Source organism: Nothobranchius furzeri, chromosome 1 (genome assembly GCF_043380555.1).
Source record: "Nothobranchius furzeri strain GRZ-AD chromosome 1, NfurGRZ-RIMD1, whole genome shotgun sequence".
Lineage (NCBI taxonomy): Eukaryota > Metazoa > Chordata > Actinopteri > Cyprinodontiformes > Nothobranchiidae > Nothobranchius > Nothobranchius furzeri.
The window spans coordinates 102005769-102027712 of NC_091741.1; the positions used below are offsets into that span (position 1 = coordinate 102005769).

A 21944-nucleotide genomic window follows, 5' to 3' on the forward strand; every position below is an offset into this window, starting at 1 on the left:
TGAGTGAAAAGCCGGTGCTGCGTCTTCCATATATAGACTTGGGAGTGACGGGGAGAATGCCGGGAGTTCCCACGAGGAGCATGCTGGGAAATGTGGTCCAAGATGGAGGCCGGTTAGCTGGGAGGGGCCGATCCGGGGGCTTGGGCTCTGACACCCTGCCTTTGTGTTTTTAAGCCCTTCTGTTCTGTGTCTTGTGTCGGTCCATTGTTTCATTGTCATGCGTGTTTCTCATTAAAGCTCATGTTAATAATTCCTACCTGTCTGCCTGGTTTCCTCACCCGCATTGGATCCTCACTTCATCTCCGCTCCATTCGCCGGCACGCGTTACACAAGTGCGAGTATTGGGATTGGGCCATAGTAATGTCCATCCTGCGCAACGGAAATCTCGCTTGTACTCTCGCGAGAAAACACGTATTTTACAAAAAAAAAGGTCAGAAAAGCACTTTATTTTTCCGATACAAGTTATTTTTATGGCCTAAAAGACCATGATGTAGATGTCCACGTAACAGATGATGATTCTTAATTTAGGCAATCTTTCTTTCTTTCTTTCTTTCTTTCTTTCAGAAAGATGTCTGTTTTAATCCGTTTTTCTTTGTTTGGTTCTGTTTTCTGATGTGACCGGAGTTTTAGATCATTTCTGCCAAATAAACAAAATCTATCAGGGTAGAATAGCTCATTTGACTCCAGATTAGAGAAGTGATGGTCCGGTCAAGTAAAACAACATGAAGCTTGTTGGTTTTACAACCCACAATTGTTCCAAAGTTCATCTATGAGACGATAGGGGAGGTAGGAGACTCTACGGGGATTAGAATGGATGATGCATAAATTACAAACGTAATAAACGTTGTGACATCAGTCTGCGCCGGCTTTTTTATTATTATTGGTGTTGTTTTTATAATATTTAATGTCGGGGTAATGCATATAATAATTCCTCCATTAAAACAGGATCGAGTCCACATGGCGCAGTGGTTGCGCAGATCTCCGGGTGCTTGGCACAGCTGTGGGCGCTCACATCTGGACCAGACTCAAGATGCGCTCCTAGGGGCTGGAAGGAGGAGCTTTGGGGTTTTTCCCACTTGTTCCGCGGCGCTCTCTGGTGAAGACGCGTTCTCCAAAGTGGAAATAGCAGCAAAGGGTGAGTCCGTTAACATGCGCTTCTTGTAGATGATCGGGTTTTAACCCGCAAGGCCGGATTCACTATTTCAGTCGCGAATTCCTTTGCTTTTTATCCTGCTGTCATCTTCATCCTGGACGTGTTCTGTGCGCGTAATTTGGAGATGAGAGATTATTTTAAAGTGAATTGAGGAGGCAAACGATGTGCACCTGTCTTATGGGTTAAATGAGCTTGGAGAGAAATTCAAATGAGAACGTTGAACAAATAACCACAAATTACGCATCAAAGCATAACTGATTGGCAGTGAATTGCCTCATCGGGGTGAGTGCGGAGTTGGGTAGAATCCGGTTGGGTGGGATTTCTTCTCCAGCAGGTGTTGCGCCGGGGACTAAATACTTAAGCCGACCAGGAAAAGATGTTTTATAAACAATGTTCGATGTTTCAAGAAGTAAACCACCTGCATCATTCCCGATGAATCCTGATGATTTTGTGCAGCCTGGCTGGAAAGTCTATCATTTCTATGGATTGCGCAGCAGTTTAGAAACGCATCGTCCTGCAGGCTTGCAGAGTCTGTTTCTTTAACTCATCTGGAAACAGGAGTCTGATTTCTGATCACGTTGCACTTGCTGTGTTTTAAAGTTAAATATGATACAGGGAAGTCTTGGATCCTTCCAGCTGCCTGTTCCCCTGAAGCCTTCAGCGTTAGCAACAAAACATGCAGCTGTAAAAGAGCTTCAGGCACACAAAATACAAGATCATGTAACCCTGTGATGGATTTCTTAAAACCACAGGCGCGATTTCTGACAGCCTTTGCCTCTGTCATCTGTTAATTAACTTGTAATTTGAATAAAGCTCCCATAAAATAATCATTGGATGTAAATCAATTAACCTTTTTAGGTCAAGATGGCCACTACTGGGCTACATTAGCAGGCACAAAACCTGATAACTCCACACATTTTTGTAAATGCTGAGATACACTTTGGCATGTAGCCGAGAGTCACTCACGCCACACATTTTGAAGACTACACACTGCTGAAAACCTTCCTCCCGGAGTCAGTTCTGTTTTCCATAGCAGTGCATCCCATTAGCAGCTGAACAGACAGTAATCAACTCTGGCCCAGCGACCATTGTCCTGCATGGTTGAGATTTTCACATTTGGTTTGAACACATGGGAGATTAGCAGGTGTTTGTGTAGCCAACGAGATGATGAAGAGGTCATCTAAACATTCATTTGGGTACACTGAGCAGGGAAACAAATAAAACATGCAGCAGGACAAGAACTGGACACCACCACTCTAAAGTTTGCCTAATCACTGGATAGACCAAGACAGCTACTCCTCTCAGCAAAAACAAAATGTTTCTATGTCAGATTTCAAGATAAGAGTTAGTGCACCAATAGCTAAGATTCATACATCATTTGAGTCCTGGCAGCTTTAACTCCGTTGTTTCGTAATATAAGATGAACTTGGTTTAAACTTTGGCATGAAAGGCAGTGGCTGGATCACCATGACTTTATTATTATCAGCATGCTGATGATACTTTGAAAGCATTCAATCAGCAATATGGTGACACAGAACCATTACTACCTCAGCCAGCAAATGTTCTGTATGCAGCAGCGATGCCTTCACCATCCCATGTAAACATGCAAATAAAACCAACTAAATAGTAACACTGAATTTCCTAAATGCCTAATGACAGTCGTGGGTTTCTTCCCTTGAGCTGCGAGCTGTGTAGGCGACCATCCTGCAGCTCTAATGATCTAGCTTTGAACTCAGACTACCCCTTGCTGAGTCTGCCGACGGATTTCTTTGGTATTCAGAAAGGCACAGGTGTTCCTTATAAAAAATGTGCATGCTGTGAGCAAGCAGACAAGCTACTTGGAAAGCAAGGACAAAGGCATTTTATATAAATTGCTTAAGGCAGCTATGGAGTCTTATTTAGTTCTGGAATGAGCTTTTACAAGCAGAGCTGATTTCTATCAGATATTATCTGTTACAGCGACCTGAATTTCATTCACTGTGCTTTTCAGGACACCCACCTTTCTCAATGCAATCATGCACAATTGTCATAATGATTAGGCTGCATGCATTAGCGAATCATCTTATCTTCTAAATTGCATTGGATTATTACTCCTGCGTTAAGCCGGGCGTACACTGTGCGACTTTTTCACTCGCAGCACTCAGCTTCAGCTCAAACTGTACGACTTCCTCGCAGAGCAGATCTCACGAGCCATGCGCTCACACTGTACGTCTGGTAGCAACACGTCGGCCCTAAAAATATGCTAAAAGTAGCAGTTTTTACTCAACACGTCAGACTTTTTTGTCTTGTCTTGCCTGTTGTCCTTCGGGAGTGCTGCAGGAGGACACACAGGGATTTATGGGGGTCGGATGAGGAAAACAAAATAAAGAAAGTAAATCTGTGTTTGGTGATCAGTTTAATTTGACATGAACACGACAAACACGCTTTCTTGACAATCTTTGTGAGTAAAAAAAACATGTAGAAACAAAAACGGACAGCATGTGTTATTAGGGAAATAGCGAGCGGTGTTGATGCATGATTGTGCATGCGCCGTGAACGGTTCTGGTACTTTTTGGGTCGCAGCTGCTCGCAGCGCCGCTTCAACAGTGCGATACCCTCACGAGGGACGAGCAAAATATTAAACACGCCAGAAGTTTGTGCGAGCTCACGATTGCTGATCGGTAGCTGGTCACGTGGTGTTAATCGCCTCTCGTAACCCCCTGTACACTACACGACCGCTCGGCGCAAAACTCGCCCCGATCTCGTGAATTCTCGCACGAGTGGAAAATCGGCTCAAAAAAGTGCAAAAGTCGCACAGTGTACGCCCGGCTTTAGTCTGCTTTATGGTGGTGACATTTGCTAAGCTGAGCACCTTCCTGTTAAATAATTGTGCATTGTTTTATTATATTATGTGAAAAGTTTTGGACACTGAAGGCGAATAAAATTACGTTTAATGTCATCTAATTTTGTCTGCATTCAGGCAGGAGGGACTGTAGTTAGAGAGAGTTGTTGGAGATGAGAATAGGTTGCAGACACGGAGGAGGAGGTCTAGCCCCAAAGAGGGTCATGGCTGGGCCTCCCTGCTGTGATATCTCTGGGGTTAAAGTTGGCAGGGTTTCACAATCAAGTCCTCTTAGCTGCACTCGGTATTCCCACTGGGATATTTGTTTGGAAGCGTGTGGGGAGCATGTGTTACACTCCTCTGCAGAAGCAAATGACCGGTTTGCATTGACAATAAAGGCAGATAGAAGAAAAAAAGAGGAGAGAAGTAAATAACTCAAAGCTTTGGGTGTTTTCCCATCTCACCCTGTCTTTTCCACTCATTACGTGAAGTGACTAGCTTGTCTCAAACCGCCCTTCTGTTTTGTCCCCTTTCTTTCTTAAGTGTTAGCAGCATCTTCCAGAAAAAATGAGCCCTCCAGACATGTCCAACAGCACAGGAGAAAAGGAAACAGGGGAAACCGACCCCTCCATTCTACTCAATGACAGCTTGGGTTCGTACCCTCCCGGTTTCCATTCTGACATCACCAAGCACCTTGGAGTTCAAGTCGTCCTCATATCAGCGTATTCCCTGATCATCCTGCTGGGGCTGCTGGGTAATTCCCTTGTGATCTACATGATAGTTCGCTACAAAAACATGAGGACTGTCACCAACTTCTTCATAGCTAACCTGGCCCTGGCAGACCTTCTGGTGAACACTCTCTGCCTGCCCTTTACCCTGGTTTACACCCTGCTGGATGAGTGGAAGTTCGGGGCGGTGCTGTGCCACATGGTGCCCTTTGCCCAGGCCCTGAGCGTTCACGTGTCCATCCTTACCCTTACTGTCATAGCTCTGGAACGCTACCGTTGTATAGTCTTCCACCTAGGGCGACGACTGACATGGTGCTCCAGTCTCCTCATCATGGCGATCACATGGACAATGTCTGCTGTCCTGGCAGCCCCTCTGGCCATCTTCAGAGAGTACCGCAATGAAGAGATCCCTTCGATTAATCTGCGCATGGCTGTGTGCTCTGAGAAGTGGCCCCACGGGTCCAACCGAGACGGGCTGATCTACAGCCTGTCGATGCTTCTGCTACAGTACATCATTCCTTTGGCCATCATCAGTTATGCTTACATATGCATCTGGGTCAAACTCAAGAACCACGTCAGCCCATCGAGCCGTAACGAAAGCATCAACCGACGCAAGAAGACCACAAAGATGTTGGCGCTGGTGGTGGTGGTGTTCGCCTTTTGCTGGCTCCCGTTTCATGTGTTCCAGCTGGCCAGTGATCTGGACCTGGTGCTCAGGTTTAAGGAGTATAAACTAATTTACACGCTGTTCCACATCGTGGCTATGTGCTCAACCTTTGCCAATCCTCTGCTGTACGGATGGATGAACAAAAACTACAGAAATGGCTTCCTGATGGTCTTCCGCTGTGAGGACAAGCCAGACTCTTTCCACCCCGAGGGTTCGTTCAGGACACGTTCCATCAGAGGAATGACACTGAATGGACGTAACGGAGGGCATCCTCCCACGGCTGTGTGAGAGCTTAGAAAGCCTGAGGACCACGAGCACGTTAAACGCCCCTGCTTTAAAGAGTACGTGGTTCCGAAGAAGCCTTTGGACTTGAATGGACTGACCTTTAGTTCGTATGTGACTGAAGGCTGAAGAAAGCCTGAAGCTTTGCATGCTAGTCGTGTATGTAAGGCTCTTTTTGTTTGTAAACGGTACTAACAATGTACCAACCTGTGTGAATTAAAATGTTTACTGAAGTGTTATTTAACGTGAAACCATGTAGACCAGCGGTGTCCAACCCTGGTCCTCGAGGCTCCCTGTCCTGCGTGTCTTAGAGGTTTCTGTGCTTCAGCACACCTGGGCCCTCGTTTATCAACCGTACCCGCACACAGATCGGTGCGTATTTTGTGCGTAGGAACAATTGTGTAGTATTCACCATTTTGTACTTGTGCTTAGAAATGTTCCTAAACATAACCACAGCTTTGACAGTGCCTCTGAACAGCATCTAGTGGAAGAACGGGGGAACAGCGACACTGAAGGTCTCGGTCATCCGTGCATGTTCCCCATCCACAATTAGTTTTACCCAGTAAGTAATAATGTCCGGGGAAGAACGTGTTTAGTCGCACAACTGTGTAGACCCTGTAAAGACACCTGTGACTGACAGGAATTGGACTTAGTGGAATGGCTGATCTTGTGTTACTGCAGGATTTGGAAGAGCGTGCACTCTTGAGCGAACACTTCTTCTGTGAGAGCACCGATCTGCTTGTTGAGAATACAGCGTGGCTCCTGAACATACTGAATCCCGACAGAGATCCTTCTGGAGCTATGCCGTAATTTGGGACCCTTTGTGGAGCGACAGACAATCCACACAAATCCGTTTCAGTCCATTTTCAATTACTGACAACCTTAGGGTGTTTTTCCACCGGGACCTTCCAACATGGGATGGCAGGCAGATCGAGTGTCTCACAGCTTCCCTGAGCTGTATTGTGTCATCATAAATAATGTTTTAAGGGTAAAGAATCAGGCAGTTTGTCTACTTTCTTGGTTTATTCTCAGCTTCGACAACAACAGCAGCCCAACGTTACAAACAACCTGGGAAATTCCTCCTCAGAACCTCCTCTCTGCTCCCCCAAAATACACACGTTGCCAAGGTAACCAGACTGACTGACAGCTCTGCAGTTGACTGAGAAGGATGCACTCGGACTTTTCCAGACAAGAACAAATGTAAATCCAAACAGGACACGCAAAAGACTCCTTAAATGTCAACTGGAAACAACAAAATAACGAAACATCAGTCTGTTACTCCACGTTTTTTGTTTTCAGTTTTATGCTGAACTGTTTTTTTCTTTATTTCCAACTGGGACCTCTTCTGTCCCAACCACGACTTTCTCCCAGGTGACATTCTTTCTTTCACTGCTTACCCGAGTTTCAACTTCAGCAACAAGTACCCTGATCTTACTGTTACTAAAGTTTTTGTTTTCAGAGACGAATGTAGGATTTCCCTCACAAATTTAGGATGTGGTTTGACCAAATTGGTTAACTGAGGGTGTTTCTGTATGCAAATGACTGAACGGACACAAGCGCCTGGGTTCGCATGCATAGGATGTAGAGTAAATGGCCTGTATTTGTAATGTGCCTTCTAGATGACTTAAATAACCTAATAGTTCCCGAGCACAGCCACTGCTGCAGCTCAGCGCTCCCCACAGGGATGGGTCAAATACGGAGAAGGATTTCACTACTGTGTGATGACTAATGGGACTTTAACTGGTTTCCACAACCCCCCAAGGTGCTTGACAACACAATCAGTCATCCACCTAAGCATGCACACATTCGCATGCTGATGGTGATGAGCCACAGCTGCCGCGGGGTGCACGGATGGAAGCGAAGCCGCCGAACACCAGTCCCTCTGGCCACCACCAGCAGCCAAGGTGGGTTAAGTGTCTTGCCCAAGGACACAACGGCAGCATTCTCTGGCAGGAGCCGAGATCGATCCCACAACCCTCTGATTACTGGACAACCCACTCTACCTCCTGAGCTACTGATGCCAAAATAGTTGATTGCAATACGAGTTGCCACAGCATGTTTCGTGAATCAGGGTTTTGGCTCTTCGTACGATTATTCTAAATTTCCTTTGCAGAAAAGAATATGGAACAGTTTCTACGAACGTTTGGAAGATGCGGGCCCTGGTTTTAATCAGTGGGTTACCTGCTGAACAGGTGATTCAAAAATTGAATCAGAGAGTTTGAGCTGGGGAAAGACTAACCATGTTGTACAGTGGTGCTCCATGTTCAGGGTTGGACACCACTGATATACATGCTCTCCTACAAAGGCAGAATCTTGTTGGTAAATAATCTCTAATTTGACAACAATCTCAACAGATAGCATTGACTGTGACCAATTTTTCTTTCCCTCTCTCTCTCTCACTGTGGACTGCTTGAAATATTTGGGTAACTGTCACTCATTTAATTCAAATTCTGTAACTTGGAAGGAATACGGTGTTCTAGCAGAGTAAAATACAAACTCTTTCCAAGAAATCCAAGGGAAGCCATCAATACGTTGCTGTGTAAACAGGAAGTTCATTGTCATCACCTGGCAACCAGCTGTTTCAGATTTGTTGGACCAGCAGGATTCTGTATCCAGAGAAATGGGACTGAGAACCAGTGACCCATATGACATGTGGGCAACACACTGTTGATACCTTCGATACGGAAGCTCGCTCGAAAGAGGTGAAAAGACAATGGAGCGTTCTGTCCATTAGACTGCTGCAAAAGTGTCTTATGTCAAAGACTTTTAATACACACATGGACATTAATCCTCCGGACACATGTTGAGCCTGAACTCTACACACTAACCCATGTGCCCATTAGGAGAAATTATGCTTTGTACCGTCTTGTCTAATAAAGACATGTTGGCTTGTGTGTGTGCAGAAGTACTGTGCATTTCTAAATCCTGTGGGTAAACATGGAAGCTGCCAAGAAACACACTGATCACAGAAATTCCTAGCCTGGCAAGCCATCTTATTAATACGAATAAAAATGCAACATCTTTAGCAACTGCTACAGTTTCTCTAGATTTCTAGGCTAACACGTCCCTGAAACGTGCAGGAAACTAGCTCTCAGAACCAAACAGCAACAGGCAAGTTTTGCTATCTTAAGGCTTGTTTTGTAATAAGGGGGTCATGAAAAGCTATTTATTCAGTTCAATTCAATTCAGTTTACTTATGTAGCACCAAATCCCGACAAGAGTCGTCTCAAGGCACTTCACACTGCAAACATTCCTATACAGGTCAGTTCATTAAGCCAATCAGTAAAATGTTTCTTATATGTGGCAAGGTGGAGAAGCGAGGGCCCAGGCGGTATTCGATCCCCAGGATCCCAGGTGAGGGTCACGCGTGCTAACCAGTCAGCCAAAGGGACGTCCCCCCTTGGTTGAGTAGCCAGGGCACATGATCAGTCAAGACACTGTGACAGGACGCTCACACTGCCACATCTATAAGGAACCCAGCAGGTTGCATCAAGTGACTTTATGACAAGTGTAGCTTGCCCAGTTTTATTCATTTGACATCAAAGTGAATACCTACAGCCTATACAGCATATTACTGTTTCATGACACCCACACTGCTGATTTTATGGCTTAAGCATGTTTTTTTATGGACTGTAGATTTAAATGAACGTTCGCACCAGGGCTACCTACCATCAGGGTAGGCTACACTTGGCTTTGGATCAATTAGACCTGAGAGTGAATGTCTAATTAATGCATAAGGACGAAGGGTCAGGCTTGTCAGAATGATAAAGAGAAATTAATAAAGGAAATTATTTGTTGTTTCACAGATTATTTACTGCCTCGCATCAAACAGTTTCAAAAGCACTTCAACGCAGCGTGGCTCTATGTGTTGCTGCCCTCTAGTGGTCAAAGTGGTAAAGTGGTCAAAGTTGCACCGCCTACCGGATGATACGTCACTATCTGACCTTACCTCTCTGCATCCCTCGGGCATGACATGTTGGTGGTGTCCACGCTATGAACTTTGTCCCAGCAGGAGAATGAAAGGCATATTTTGACATTCAGGTACGCACTTCCGCTTCTGTGACGAGCTGGTGTACTTAGTTACCGATGTTTTCTGAAAACTAAGTTGTTTAGCGCAACGTCTCATTCATTTGATTAGCTTCATGCTAACAAGGAAGCTAGGCGCGTGTGTACGTGACAGAGAGTTTTTTCCGGAGTTCAGCTGACCTTAAAGCTTTACGCCTGAGTTGGTGTCAGTAGGTAGGAAATAAAGCCGACAGTAATCCCTGCTGTCCTCGCGTTGTGTTTATAAGGTAATAAACACGTTTATAAAGGTTTCACTAGTGTCAACGTTTGTCTCCTGCTCTTATCTCTAGCTTCCTGAGTCCTGCACGTTTTCACTGTTTGCTCTGTTGCTCGACAGGTTCCGCGCCAGAGCAAACCAAGGGAACAATGGTGAAATATTTTAGCTGCACAGGTGTGCTGAAAAGCACGTGGGACCAAGTTTGCATCGCTTTCTGGCAGCGTTATCCCAACCCTTACAGGTGAGAACAGAGTCGCTTATCAGCTCGTCTTTCGGTGTGCAGGCGGTTTAGATCATGACTCCCTTTAAAATGTGAAGTTTGAGAGTTTAGGTGGACTATGACCACAAGTGTTTAAGGACACACGTGTATTGCTCTGAACTGTTATTCTTAAAATTGAGTGAATGTAAAGATATTTTCAACTAAAAGCTCCTATTTACATACACTTGCAGTGCTAAAAGGAGAAGTGATGCGTCACTGTGTGAAACCTCTATATTTAGGTCGGTATCTGGTGTGGCCACCATTTGCCTCACGCAGTTCAACACATCTCCGTCTCATAGAGCTAAGCAGGTTGATTGTAACCTGTGGACTGTTGGTCCACTCCTCCAATAGCTGTGTGAAGTTGCAGAACATCGGCAGGAACAGGAACATGCCGTCATATACGCAGAGAGCATCACAAACGTGTTCAGTGGGTGACATGTCTGGTGAGTCTGCTGGCCGTGCAAGAACTGGGATGTTTTCAGCTTCCAGGAATCCTTGAAATATGGAGCCGTGCGTTATCGTGCTGCAACATGAGGTGGTGGTCGTGGACGAACGGCACAACAATGGGCCTCAGGGTCTCGTCACGGTATTTCTACATTAAAAGGCCACCAAAAAAAGCACCTGTGTTTGTTGTTCATAACATACACCTGCCCATACCAAAACCCAATCACCACCAGGAGCCACTCGATCCACAACGTTGACGTTGCAGTCTGTCATCTGCCCTGTGAAAAGGGTTCCTCCAGGGTTCCTCCATCAACAGAACACCTCTGCAACGTGCCAGGCGCCATCCCTGCTCAAGCCGGTTACAATAACAAACCCGGATGAAGATGACGAGCATGCAGATGAGCTTCCCTCCTTGGTAGGGCAAATCAAAATGCTAATTGCTGCTGCGGCTCTCTGAGTGTCTGGTCTCGGATGATCACGGAGGTAAACATGATGGATGTGGAGGTCCTGGGCTGGTGAGGTTACACGTGGTCTACTGCTGTGAGGCCGGTTTGATCTGCTGCCAAATTCTCAGAAGCGCCTTTGGAGACGTCGTATGGTGGAGAAATAAACATTCATGTCATGGACAACAGATCTGGTGGACATTCCTGCTGTCAGCATGACAATCACACGCTCCCTCAGAGGTTATGACATCTGTGGCGTTGTGCTGTGTGATCCAACTGTGACCTTCTATTGTGGGCAGTCTAAGGCACACCTGTGCAATACTCATGCTGTCTAATCAGCACCTTGATATGCCACACCTGTGAGGTGGCATGGATTATCTCAGCAAAGTGCTCACTAACACAGATTTAGACACAGTTGTGAACAACACTTGAGAGTAATGTGTCTTTTGTGTCTGTAGAAAATGTTTCAGATCTTTGAGTTCAGCTCATGAAAAAGGTGAGCAAAAACAAAAGTTTTGTGTTCATAATTTAGTTCAGTGTATAAATGTAATATGTCTGATTGGGCTGGACAGTAATTCAATAACGATAAATATTGATCAATAGATGTGTGGTTCAATAGGAAAAAAGTGGATCAATAAAAACTTCAATAAGTTTTATTTTTCCATTATAACTGTTTAGCTTCATACTAGAGTCATTACTTACACCCAACCTATCAAAAACACCGACCCAAGCGTGCTCCGTCACCCGGCTCTCACCCTGGATTCTCATGTCAGTTCTCTTGTTCGCTCTTCCTTCTTCCATCTCAGGAACATTGCTAAGCTGAGTCCCATTCTGTCCCGCTCTGAACTTGAGACAGTTCTCCACACCTTCATCTCCTCATGCTTAGACTACTGCAACTCTCTTTTCACGTGTCTGAGCAGAACCTCCCTGAACCGTCTACAGGTGGTTCAGAATGCCTGTGCTCGGCTTCTGACCAAGTCCTCCAAACACACCCACATCACCCCGCTTCTCCTCCAGCTTCACTGGCTGCCAGTCAACTTCAGGGTTCATTTCAAGATCCTGGTTCTGGTCTATAGGGCCTTACATGGACAAGCACCATCTTACATTGGTGATCTTCTAAGTCCCTACACCCCCAGCAGGTCCCTGAGGTCCAGTGATCAAAGCCTACTGGTTGTGCAGCACCAGGCTAAAGACCAAAGGTGACAGATCATTTGCTGCTGTGGCCCCCAGACTCTGGAACTCTCTCCCCCTGAGCCTGAGATCAGTGGACTCAGTGGTCTCCTTTAAAAAGCAGCTGAAGACTCACTTGTTCAAGCTGGCTTTTGTATGACCTTCTTCACCACTCTCTCTTTATTCTGCTCTCCCCACCTATTCCACCTTCCTCAGGATCCACTGATTTCCCTCTTTCCTATTCACTCTCTCTCTTAACATTTTTTCTTTTAAATCCCAATTGCCTATTTTTGCTCATTTTAAATATATTTTTAAACATTTTCTAAATGCTTTTTTATATTTTTACATTTTTTGTTTTTGTGAAGCGCCTCGTGATTTTTTTTATCATGAGAGGCGCTGTAGAAATGATATTTTCTTCTTCAAGCCCCCCCCCCCCCCCCCCCCCCAAAAAAAAAACAACTTAAGTGTGACTTAAACAAGCTGCTGCAGCAAGGAGAGGTGGAAGAAACTGTCCTGGAAAAAGGTTGCAGCACTTCACCGGTGTGGCAACATTTTCATTCTTACAAATCTGACAACAAACAAACAACGGTGTTTTGCAACAGAGAATCGATAAAAAACAAGTCTGGTGATGCAACCAACTTTGTTTTAAAGTAATGGCCTAAGATGGCCAGGGCTGCACTTAAAAATTTTTTCTATATTTTTCAGATAATTTTCAGTAATTATTAATATTGAATCAATATGATTTATTTATTATCGCTAAGCTTCTTTTTCTGTATCGTCCAGCCCTAACGTCTGAGTCTTGTAGCTTTTCGTGGTGCTCCATGTTTATTTATTTATTTTTCTCATTTTAATCACAGTAACCACGTCTTGACAGAAGACATCATTTTCCGGGAGGTTACCCCAAACAACTGTCTAATTTCCAGACGTCTGATGACCAAAACCAGCCGCGCTCCACGCTGGATGGAGCGGTATCTTCCGAAGCACATGGCCAGCTCGGCGTACATCATTGAGGACTCCATCGTGGACCCTCAGAAAAAGACTATGACCACGCTGACGTGGAACATCAGCCACGCTCGACTTATGGTAGCTTTGTGTTTTCGTTGATCAGCTCTCTGTGTGGTAGGGAATCAAATCATGGCCTCATGTTGTTTGCTTTGCTGTGTGTTGTGTGATGGCAGTCAGTGGAGGAGAGGTGTCGGTACCAAATAAACCCGGAGAATGGCAGCTGGACTGAGGTTACAAGAGAAGCCTGGATCTCCTCTGGTGTCTACGGCCTCACCAGAGCTATCCAGGTCAGTAGAGTAAAGAGGAGAGAGAGAGACCGCTGTGTGGAGTGTCTGAATGAATGAGACTCTGGCGCTTACACATTAGCATCGGTTCGGTCCCTTTGGTTTCACACACAGGTCAGATTTGTGTTTTCGGCTCCGAGGCGACTTTTTTTTCCAGACCTTCTCCCCAGCGGTCAGACTGGGACCGAGGCGACACAACGGACTGACTGGCTGGCTAAAATGACGCCTACCGCCTCCGATCTGCTAGAAGAATGAGCCAGTGGGGGGGGCTGATTCATTTTCATAATGGATGCTGCTGAGTAAACTTCTGTCTGTAGCACGGAGCTGCCGCTCGGTGGGAACGGGAGAGGAGTGTGTGTGTTTTCTCTGCATTGGAGCTCTTGCCCTGGCAAGCAGACAGCTGCTCAGGGGAGAAAGCAGTGTGTGTGTGTGTGTGTGTGTGTTTGTGGCACAAGATTATGAGGACACACAGCCAATAAATAATGTGTTTCAGAGCTTGCAAAAGCATGCCCGCCTTTGTTTATCTTATGGAGGGCACCGCAGACTTTCCCGCTCGTATTAAACGCCGCCCACAGGCTCGGGGGTTTCCGCATTCCTGAGAAGTCCCTCGGATTTATATGTGAACACTACACCGCCCGCTCGAGACCAAACTCACGCCATCCAGCCCGACCGTGCCGACGCTAACGTGTAAGCGCCACCTGCCTGTCACCCTGTAATGTTTGTAATGTGATGATAGTGTTGAGATGTAACAGCTGACTTCTTGTAGCCATGTGGCAAACAGTGGTGCTGATTGGTTAATAACAAATATTCAGATGGAAGCTTCATAAGTGATGGGATGAACCACAATGGTTTACCGTTTCTTCACTTTTCAGGAATTCGGTCTGGCCAGGTTCAAGAAAAGCGTCACAAAGACAATGAAAGGCTTTGAGTATGTTCTCGCCAAAATGCAAGGTAGGTTTGTGTGTGTGTGTGTGTGTGTGTGTGTGTGTGTGTGTGTGTGTGTGTGTGTGTGTGTGTGTGTGTGTGTGTGTGTGTGTGTGTGTGTGTGTGTGTGTGTGTGTGTGTGTGGGTTGCACCAGTTGAACTACTGGTTTCATTTATGTTTCAGTCACTCTTTATGAGAATCAGTCAGAGAGAGGGGATTCCTTTTGCTCACAAACATATTTGTTTTAGTGCGTCAGTCACGGAGACGGCATGCTGAGCACAATGGCCCACTCCCAATACTCGCATTTACACCCCTGCACCCTTCAATTGTGCGTTGCAGGCCAGGGGTGTGAGTGTGTAGAGCCAGGGTATTCAATTCCGGTCCTGGAGGGCTGGTCTCCAGCACATTTTAGTGGTTTCTCTGCTCCAACACACTTGATTCAGCTGTTGAATCACCTGTGCAGCAGCTCATCAGGCTCTGCAGAAGCCTGTTTATCACCTACTGATTGAATTGAATTGAATACCCTGGTGTAGGATGTCCCGATCCTCAAGTGCGGAAGTTGACCACGCCCCTGTTGCCCCCTGGATCCGTTTAGGCGCGTCCGAGAAGCGGCACGCTGCATCGCTAAAGATAGGATCGTGTTCTATTTTTGCTGCAAGCCGCTTCTGGGACATGTCAATTTCCACCAGCTCAGAGTAAACACCTCCAGTATTTAACCTTGGTAAAACCTAATATTAGAAACATAAATGCTTTTTTATCCATTTTACTGTTCTTTTTTACACAGTTTAATTAAAAATTGTTGGTTTTGTTTTTCTTACTTTTTTGGGGTAAGAAATGGCCAGCATTATGCTAAAGTCTTACCCATTTAAAATACACTGAACAAAAATATAAATGCAACACTTTTATTTTTGCTCCCATTTTTCATGAGCTGAACTCAAACATCTGAAACTTTTTCTACATGCACAAAACACCCATGAGACTCAAAATGTTGTTCTGATATCTGTCTACATTCGATTCAATTCAAGTTTATTTATATAGCGCCAAATCACGACAAGAGTCGTCTCAAGTCCCTTCAAAAAGGAAACATTGCAATACAGGTCAGTTCATTAAGCCAATCAGTAAAAAGTTTCCTATATAAGGAACCCAGCAGAGTCTTTCCAGCAATCCTCATACTAAACAAGCATGCAGTGACAGTGGAGAGGAAAACTCCCTTTCAACAGGAAGAAACCTCCAGAGGATCCTGGCTCAGTATAAGCAGCCATCCACCACGACTCACTGGGGATCGAGAAGACGGAGCAGACACACACACACACAGCATATGTACCAAGTAATGTTTCTATGGTTACATTGTGATTTCTTAGTAAATATTCTATTTGGTGAGAGATAAACTTTATTGTATTTATCCTAGTGAATCCATAATTAAACAGGTAAACTAGCAGTAGCACATTCAACGTCAAGGAAAGTAAAAAGTTATTATCAGGAGAGGGAGAATGTTTAAGTGGTTAGCAGCAGTGTGCTAGACGATGGCCCCCTCCATGAGGCCACCACAGCTCAGCAGAACATCGTTGTAGCTTCTTCTGGGGAGAAAAACACTTAGAGAAAAATTAAATAAACTTAACAGCTGAAATAGCAGGAAATAATACAGTATGTCCTCCAGCAGTCTAAGCCTATAGCAGCATAACTACAGAGATAACTCGGGATAACCTAGCCTTTTAGATGGAGGATGTTGGAGACAGGGCAAGGGAGAGTCATCTTTACAAACTGTACTCTCCACCTTCCTGTACTCCCCCACTTGTCCAGATCTGCCTAAATTTTCTGCCTAAAACTGTCAGTGTTGCGCCGTCATCAGGTAAAAACTCTGCACTGCATTTGAATTTAAATCTGCCACCGCTATTGGCTAATAGGTACGCTATGATGTTAGCTGGTACATTATGATGTCACAATGTCTTTGTGAGCCTGTGTGTGTATTAGTTGGCAGCTCCGCCCTCTCGGTCTGCTAGGCAACAGCATTGTTGCATTTTTCAGACATGAAGTGGGAGGAAAGTAAGATTCTGGCAGGGGTGACTTGCTTTGTAAAATGACAGAAGACATTTAAACCTTTGATGCATGAATTATGAAATCTTCAACCATGATTTTTTTAAACAACTTTTTTCATTCATCTTTAGGTGTGAATGAAACAAATTTCACATTTACATATTTTTTGTAACATTTAATTTACACATAGTTTATTACATGTCCAACTCAGTGGGCAGCGTGCATTCTGAACATGAAATATGTTGGCTTGACTTACTGAAGTCAAAATGGAAGGGCTCAAATGCAATAGTCTTCAACAGCTGTTCTTAATAGCAAAAGTAAATAAATAACAATTTTGAGTACCTGTCCACTGTAGTGACCATCATGCGTCAAAGGGTTAAAGAGCAAGTCACCCCCTACCAGAATTCAACTGCAGTGCAGTTTTTACCTGATGACGGCGCAACACTGACAGTTTTAGGCAGAAAATTTAAATTTTTACTAAAATGCACTAACGTGCTAAACTATTGACTACACGTGTCTGTAGCATGATTAGACACGCATTTATAGTTTATCAGAAAAAAAAAAGTTGATTTGGGGGTGACTTGCTCTTTAAGAGTTGAAATGCGGTCGGCACACGTTTGACTGCATTATGGTGTTTCACAGATATGTTGTATAGGTTCATGCCCCCTGCTTAGAGCTGCACCATTTGATGAATTTTCTATAGCTAGATTTCAGACAGCCTTGTTGGTTTCCCTGAACCTACTGATTAGGTGACTGAATGGCTTCTGTGACCATTTCATTCAGATCAGGTGTGGTGCAACAGGGAAGCATGGCAGCTGTTTGACATGTTACCATTCAGAGTTTCGTGGCATGCATCGTTTTAAGAGGAAGATGCTAAACATGCGGGAGTGTTTACCTGAGAGTGGTGATTTGTGTTTGTGCAGGTGAGACTCCATCAAGAACATTGGCAGAAACGGCTACGGAGCGAGCGAGAGAGACAGCGCTGGCAGCTAAGGAAAAAGCAAAGGACCTCGCCTCGCACGCTCACAAGAAACAATACGTATGATGAGCCGCGACCTTTGACACTGGGACAGATTTACCAGCCTCTCAGGGTTATTAGTAAGATGGTGGGTGGACCATGAAAGGCCTGAGCTGGGTTCAGGAGCCTGTTTCAGCCTCCCTGATAACGACACGCTGACTTCATGACATCACTACGTGGTTTTATTATTCACTAGGAAAACTGATTTGGTCCTGGTGCCATAAGAATAACCAACGCTGGAAGTGTTCCTTAAACTGTTCCTCAAACCCACCTGCGTCAGACTCTAAAGGTCCTCCTGATTTCTGTTCATTAGCTGCAGTTTTCAAAATACCTGATTAATGTTTATTTTTTACTTGTTTTTAAGCCGTTTTGTCTGTTAATTATTCTACCGACTGATCATCTTAACGGAGGCTCCTTTTTAGTGATCACAGCTTCATAACGAGTCCTCACTCCTGCTGCTGTACCAACCAGTGTCTACACCTGATCTTCACCTTGATGCATAAATCTGAAGGCAACTGGAGCATCATGTTCATTCAATAAAATTAATAAAATGTCAGATACTTTGACTTCGAGCTGGCGGTAAAGCGCTGAAACAGACTGGTGCACATAAATATAGAAAATATTTATTTGTTTAAAATAATATTAAAAAAGACAAGCTTACACCAGTACAAAAATGCTACATAATATTACTGGGCAGAGAGACATGAATATTAATGATAAGGCATCTTGCATATACACAGAGGTGAAGGGGGAAAAGCACCTTCAAAAATGCACGATACTTGTAAAACAGCACTGGTTGCATGATCATTAAAAGTACAGATTACCTGCCTGACTAGACTTTTTGTACATATAATTAACATTTTAGACCTCAGAAAAAATATTAATCAAAATTGCAGAAACGTGAATATTTGTACCAGTTGATCGAACAGACTTTAATGCTCACACCGTAGCTACGGACCTGGTTCTGATGCGTTGGACTAATTAAGTTTTAACCCAAAACGAGTGCAACGAGTAGACTTTGCATGCAACTGAAGAGCTTAAACCACGAATGAAACAAAACAATGTAGCGCAGATTAATGTCTAAGTGCATGCAACCATTTGTAAATTTGGTGCTGAAGGAGAAGCTGGACTAAAACAGCTAAATAGCTTTAAGGCAGAGTTTAGCAGGCATACTGGATGAGTTCAGATTCTTGTATAAAAGCCCTCGTTTTGTTCCTGTTAAACAATGAATCACTGGAAGGTAAAACACCTGATGGTTGTGAGGAAATGACATCACGTGTTGATGGAAGCATTTTCATAATGTAACATCCTTCCCCGTTCAGTTCAAATACACCTGTTCTCATTTAGATCATTAAAAACTAGAGAGTTTAGTTGTACAGTAACATCTTCATCTCGTCCTTCGTCCTCTGTTTTTGGAATGTTTTTCTCCTCTTCCCGTTTCCTCCTCCTGGCTAAACAAACACATCGTCTTTTCCCTGGAGTCATAGCCAGGCTCTGTCCATGCTGGAGTAACAGTGGTCTACATCCGTGTGTGCAAAGCTCAGCCCGTCAGAATCCACGCAGTCGAACACGATGCTCTCCACATCAACCTCCACGTCCTCTGTTACAGTAATAAGTAAATAGCATGAGAAAGGACCTTCCACCAAGTAGCAAGGTTGAGCTGAGACCCACCTCTGTCGGAGTCCGACCTCTCGGAGGACATGGTGGACCCCTGGCTGTTGTTCCTCATCCTCTCTGTCCCTCTCTGCAGCTGCTCCAACCGAACCCGCAGCTCCCTCTGCTGCCAGCGTAGGTGACCTTTCAGCTTCTCTGCGCGCTCGTCCTGCTCTTGAAGTTTCTGAAACCAGGCAAACGGAAAGGCAGAAACAGATGAGCAAACGTGTACAGAACCATCTTCACGCGGGTTAAGGGGGCGAAGACCTTCATGTTCACGTTGACCGATCTGCCTCTGCTGTGGTGTCAACCTCAGAGGACAGAAAGGGTCTGCAGCAGGTGACAGGCTGGCTAAGCACAACCAAGACTACATTTCTGCAAACACTAAAGGACTCTACTGACCTTTGACATCATCTGTTCTCACTGCTGCTCTCTGGAAAAGATGCAGACTCCTCAGATCTGCATTAAGTTCCTACACATCCACCTTCTCAGTAAGAGGCCACACACACACACACACACTGGTTCGTAAAATTTGTTTCCCATCATTCTTATTCTTGCGACTTAGCAGCGCTAAAAGAGTGGCTAAACTTGAGATTAGATCGTTGAAAGTGACTGTTGGTACCAGCTGCAGGTGACTAGTTTGTGGAGGGTCTGTAGCTAGTCTGAAGGGTGCTAGCTACAAAGTGGTTCTGTAGTCTTGAAATAACTCATCTCAAAGGTCTGATAGCAGTGAATACCAACATGACATTTTATAAACTTTACACCACAATAAACATCACATTACGTGGTTATCTGTTGTGGTTACTTGCAGCGCTAGCTACCTCAGGCCCTAACCTGACCACCTGACCCAGAATGAATCCCTCTTTCTCCAAACCGAGATCTACGCCATTCAAAACATTCCCACCAGATCTGAGCTTCACGTGTACCTTTATGTGAAGCTGAGCTTGTCTCAGCAGGTTGAGCGTGGTGTTCCTGGAGGAGTCTGATGACACAGGAACCTGCTTCTTCAGCTGCTCCAGATAATGCCTCAGCTGAGCTCGCCTGCAAACAACACATCATCAAACTCACTGAACAATAACAACATCTTCTACAAACAAGTGCCGGCATCTCATTTTTCTGATTACCTGTTTTTCTCCAGCTCATTGTGAACCGACCTGCAGATGACAATAAGAACCTTGGTCAGAGACAACAGCAGTAATGAAAAACTCAGGCACAGTGCCTGAAGGGGGAGTTCAGACCTAAAAGCTGACACACCCTCTTGTCAGTTATCTGTTATATAATGTGTTCACCTGTTGCCACCAGCACATATCCTCCTGCTCTTCTGCTTGCTTCTCTTATCGGAGTCGCTTGGACTGAAAGGCAGGGCCGAAGCATATCCGTGTTCTGCTTCTGCACGGGGGGAGAAACAGCCATCACAGCTGAGTCAGACGCAGCTGGTTCACGATGTTAAAAATAGCTTTGCATCGTACCAACAATCTGAGGTCGAGTACACATGAATACAATGGACGTAATACGGGTGGAAACAGGTCATCCGTCACCGGCTGGACGTTTACTTTTGGGTTTTGGCGCCATCACCTACCAGCTCCCCGCTTTATTTAAACTGTAACTTCGAGCCTGATAAACTAAAAGTGGCTAACATGGACTCTACGCGGTCTGTCAGCGATGCAGCTTGTACTAAAGGTCCGTTTCAGCCTTAGTTTCATTCAGCCTAACGAAGACCGCTCAGCGCCGCCCGGATTCATTTTCAAACTGGCGCAGATTGGCGCCTTCCACTAACAAAGATGCCACCGGTATGTAGGTCACTGAGTCAAAAGGCAAACACCAACAAACATGAGCTCCAGCTCAAATCCCGGTCACATGTAAACAGTCACATCACCGGAATAATAAACCGCGTTCACATTTACAGCTGGTTCGTGTTTGTTGTTTTCGTGATAACCCAGTAACTACCCATAGGCTGAAAGGTGACGTAAAACACGTACCCCGCTCTCTCCTTTCCAGAAATTCAGCAGCTCGAAGAAGCACCTGGATGTTGCAAAAGTTTCCTTCCATTTTTATGTTTTCAATTTTGAAAATTAAAAAAAAAACTCAGGTAAACAAACTAAAGTGGAACAAGCAATAACAGCCAAACCAGATGAAGAGCTGTGTGTATGCTACGTCTTCAGCGTACAGAACTGACAATGGCGCTACGTTCACGTACCGCACGTAGGCTCGGATAAATCCCGAGGTTATATTCTAGTCTCGTGTGACTGAATGGCTTTGAAATAAAATTGTGCGCGCACAGTTTATATGCCTAATATTATTATTCTTAAATGTTTTATTGGGTCGATTAGGAATTTACTTATTTGAATGAGCGGCCCATTGTGTTGCAGTGCATAAAATTTCCAAAGGTACTTAAAGGGGTCAAAATACATCCACACAACCACTCCCCTCTCAAAGGTCTACTAGTTCTTCTGTGCAAAAGTCTTGGGTCATCCAGCATTTATGTACATTGTTATGAGGGAGACGAGGACTTGATTAATACGTCTCTACGCTTTGGAATTGGCTATTAGATTCCAGTCTTCTAGCCACTTTCTCTTTATTATTTTAAGCCATATAACTCTGATCTTTGAGTCATAAAATGGCTCCAAAACTTAAGACATGAACGAAAATACCCAACTGAATACCTGGGTTTTTATTTATTTATTTGCATTTTGCCACGGTCCCTCAAAAGACATGTTCTAATTTATTTTGAAGAAATAATGACAAATCACTAACACCGATTTAAATAGGACATCAT

The 21944-nt window shown here is 44.6% G+C and overlaps 3 protein-coding genes across 5 annotated transcripts; 2 read left to right on the top strand and 1 right to left on the bottom strand.

Moving 5' to 3' along the window:
- Positions 1 to 1002: 1002 nt before the first annotated feature.
- npy7r (neuropeptide Y receptor Y7) lies at positions 1003 to 5890 on the top strand. The gene is made up of 2 exons (XM_015972208.3): positions 1003 to 1135; positions 4518 to 5890. The coding sequence occupies exon 2, from the start codon at positions 4542 to 4544 to the stop codon at positions 5655 to 5657; it is 1116 nt and encodes a 371-aa protein (XP_015827694.1). The 5' UTR covers positions 1003 to 1135; positions 4518 to 4541; the 3' UTR covers positions 5658 to 5890.
- A 3688-nt stretch (positions 5891 to 9578) lies between these two features.
- prelid1a (PRELI domain containing 1a) lies at positions 9579 to 18071 on the top strand. 2 transcript variants are annotated; one of them, XM_015971874.3, is made up of 6 exons: positions 9579 to 9692; positions 10054 to 10174; positions 13107 to 13332; positions 13428 to 13541; positions 14411 to 14489; positions 17421 to 18071. In XM_015971874.3, exons 2-6 carry the CDS (start codon positions 10083 to 10085, stop codon positions 17540 to 17542), a joined length of 633 nt encoding a protein of 210 aa, XP_015827360.1. In that variant the 5' UTR covers positions 9579 to 9692; positions 10054 to 10082; the 3' UTR covers positions 17543 to 18071. The 2 variants fall into 2 exon arrangements, with proteins under 2 accessions (XP_015827360.1, XP_015827449.1); XM_015971963.3 differs by lacking the exon at positions 9579 to 9692 and adding an exon at positions 9807 to 9943.
- Positions 18072 to 18786: 715 nt separating this feature from the next.
- Positions 18787 to 21349, bottom strand: mxd3 (MAX dimerization protein 3). 2 transcript variants are annotated; one of them, XM_015972086.3, is made up of 6 exons: positions 21148 to 21349; positions 20458 to 20557; positions 20293 to 20322; positions 20095 to 20209; positions 19187 to 19352; positions 18787 to 19115 (listed from the first exon to the last, which is right to left on the bottom strand). In XM_015972086.3, exons 1-6 carry the CDS (start codon positions 21215 to 21217, stop codon positions 18997 to 18999), a joined length of 600 nt encoding a protein of 199 aa, XP_015827572.1. In that variant the 5' UTR covers positions 21218 to 21349; the 3' UTR covers positions 18787 to 18996. The 2 variants fall into 2 exon arrangements, with proteins under 2 accessions (XP_015827572.1, XP_054594909.1); XM_054738934.2 differs by lacking the exon at positions 21148 to 21349 and adding an exon at positions 20638 to 20769.
- Positions 21350 to 21944: the final 595 nt, after the last annotated feature.

What these genes read in the sequence shown, in the direction of transcription:
- prelid1a (XM_015971874.3), top strand. Translation starts at nt 10,083, where the DNA reads ATGGTGAAATATTTTAGCTGCACAGGTGTGCTGAAAAGCACGTGGGAC. An exon ending in GCCTCACCAGAGCTATCCAG is followed by an intron (nt 13,542 to 14,410) that starts GTCAGTAGAGTA and finishes TTCACTTTTCAG; the next exon opens with GAATTCGGTCTGGCCAGGTT. An exon ending in TGTTCTCGCCAAAATGCAAG is followed by an intron (nt 14,490 to 17,420) that starts GTAGGTTTGTGT and finishes GTGTTTGTGCAG; the next exon opens with GTGAGACTCCATCAAGAACA.
- mxd3 (XM_015972086.3), bottom strand. Translation starts at nt 21,217, where the DNA reads ATGGAAGGAAACTTTTGCAACATCCAGGTGCTTCTTCGAGCTGCTGAA. An exon ending in AATGAGCTGGAGAAAAACAG is followed by an intron (nt 20,210 to 20,292) that starts GTAATCAGAAAA and finishes TGTTGTTTGCAG; the next exon opens with GCGAGCTCAGCTGAGGCATT. An exon ending in GAGGTCGGACTCCGACAGAG is followed by an intron (nt 19,116 to 19,186) that starts GTGGGTCTCAGC and finishes TTACTGTAACAG; the next exon opens with AGGACGTGGAGGTTGATGTG.
- npy7r (XM_015972208.3), top strand. Translation starts at nt 4,542, where the DNA reads ATGAGCCCTCCAGACATGTCCAACAGCACAGGAGAAAAGGAAACAGGG.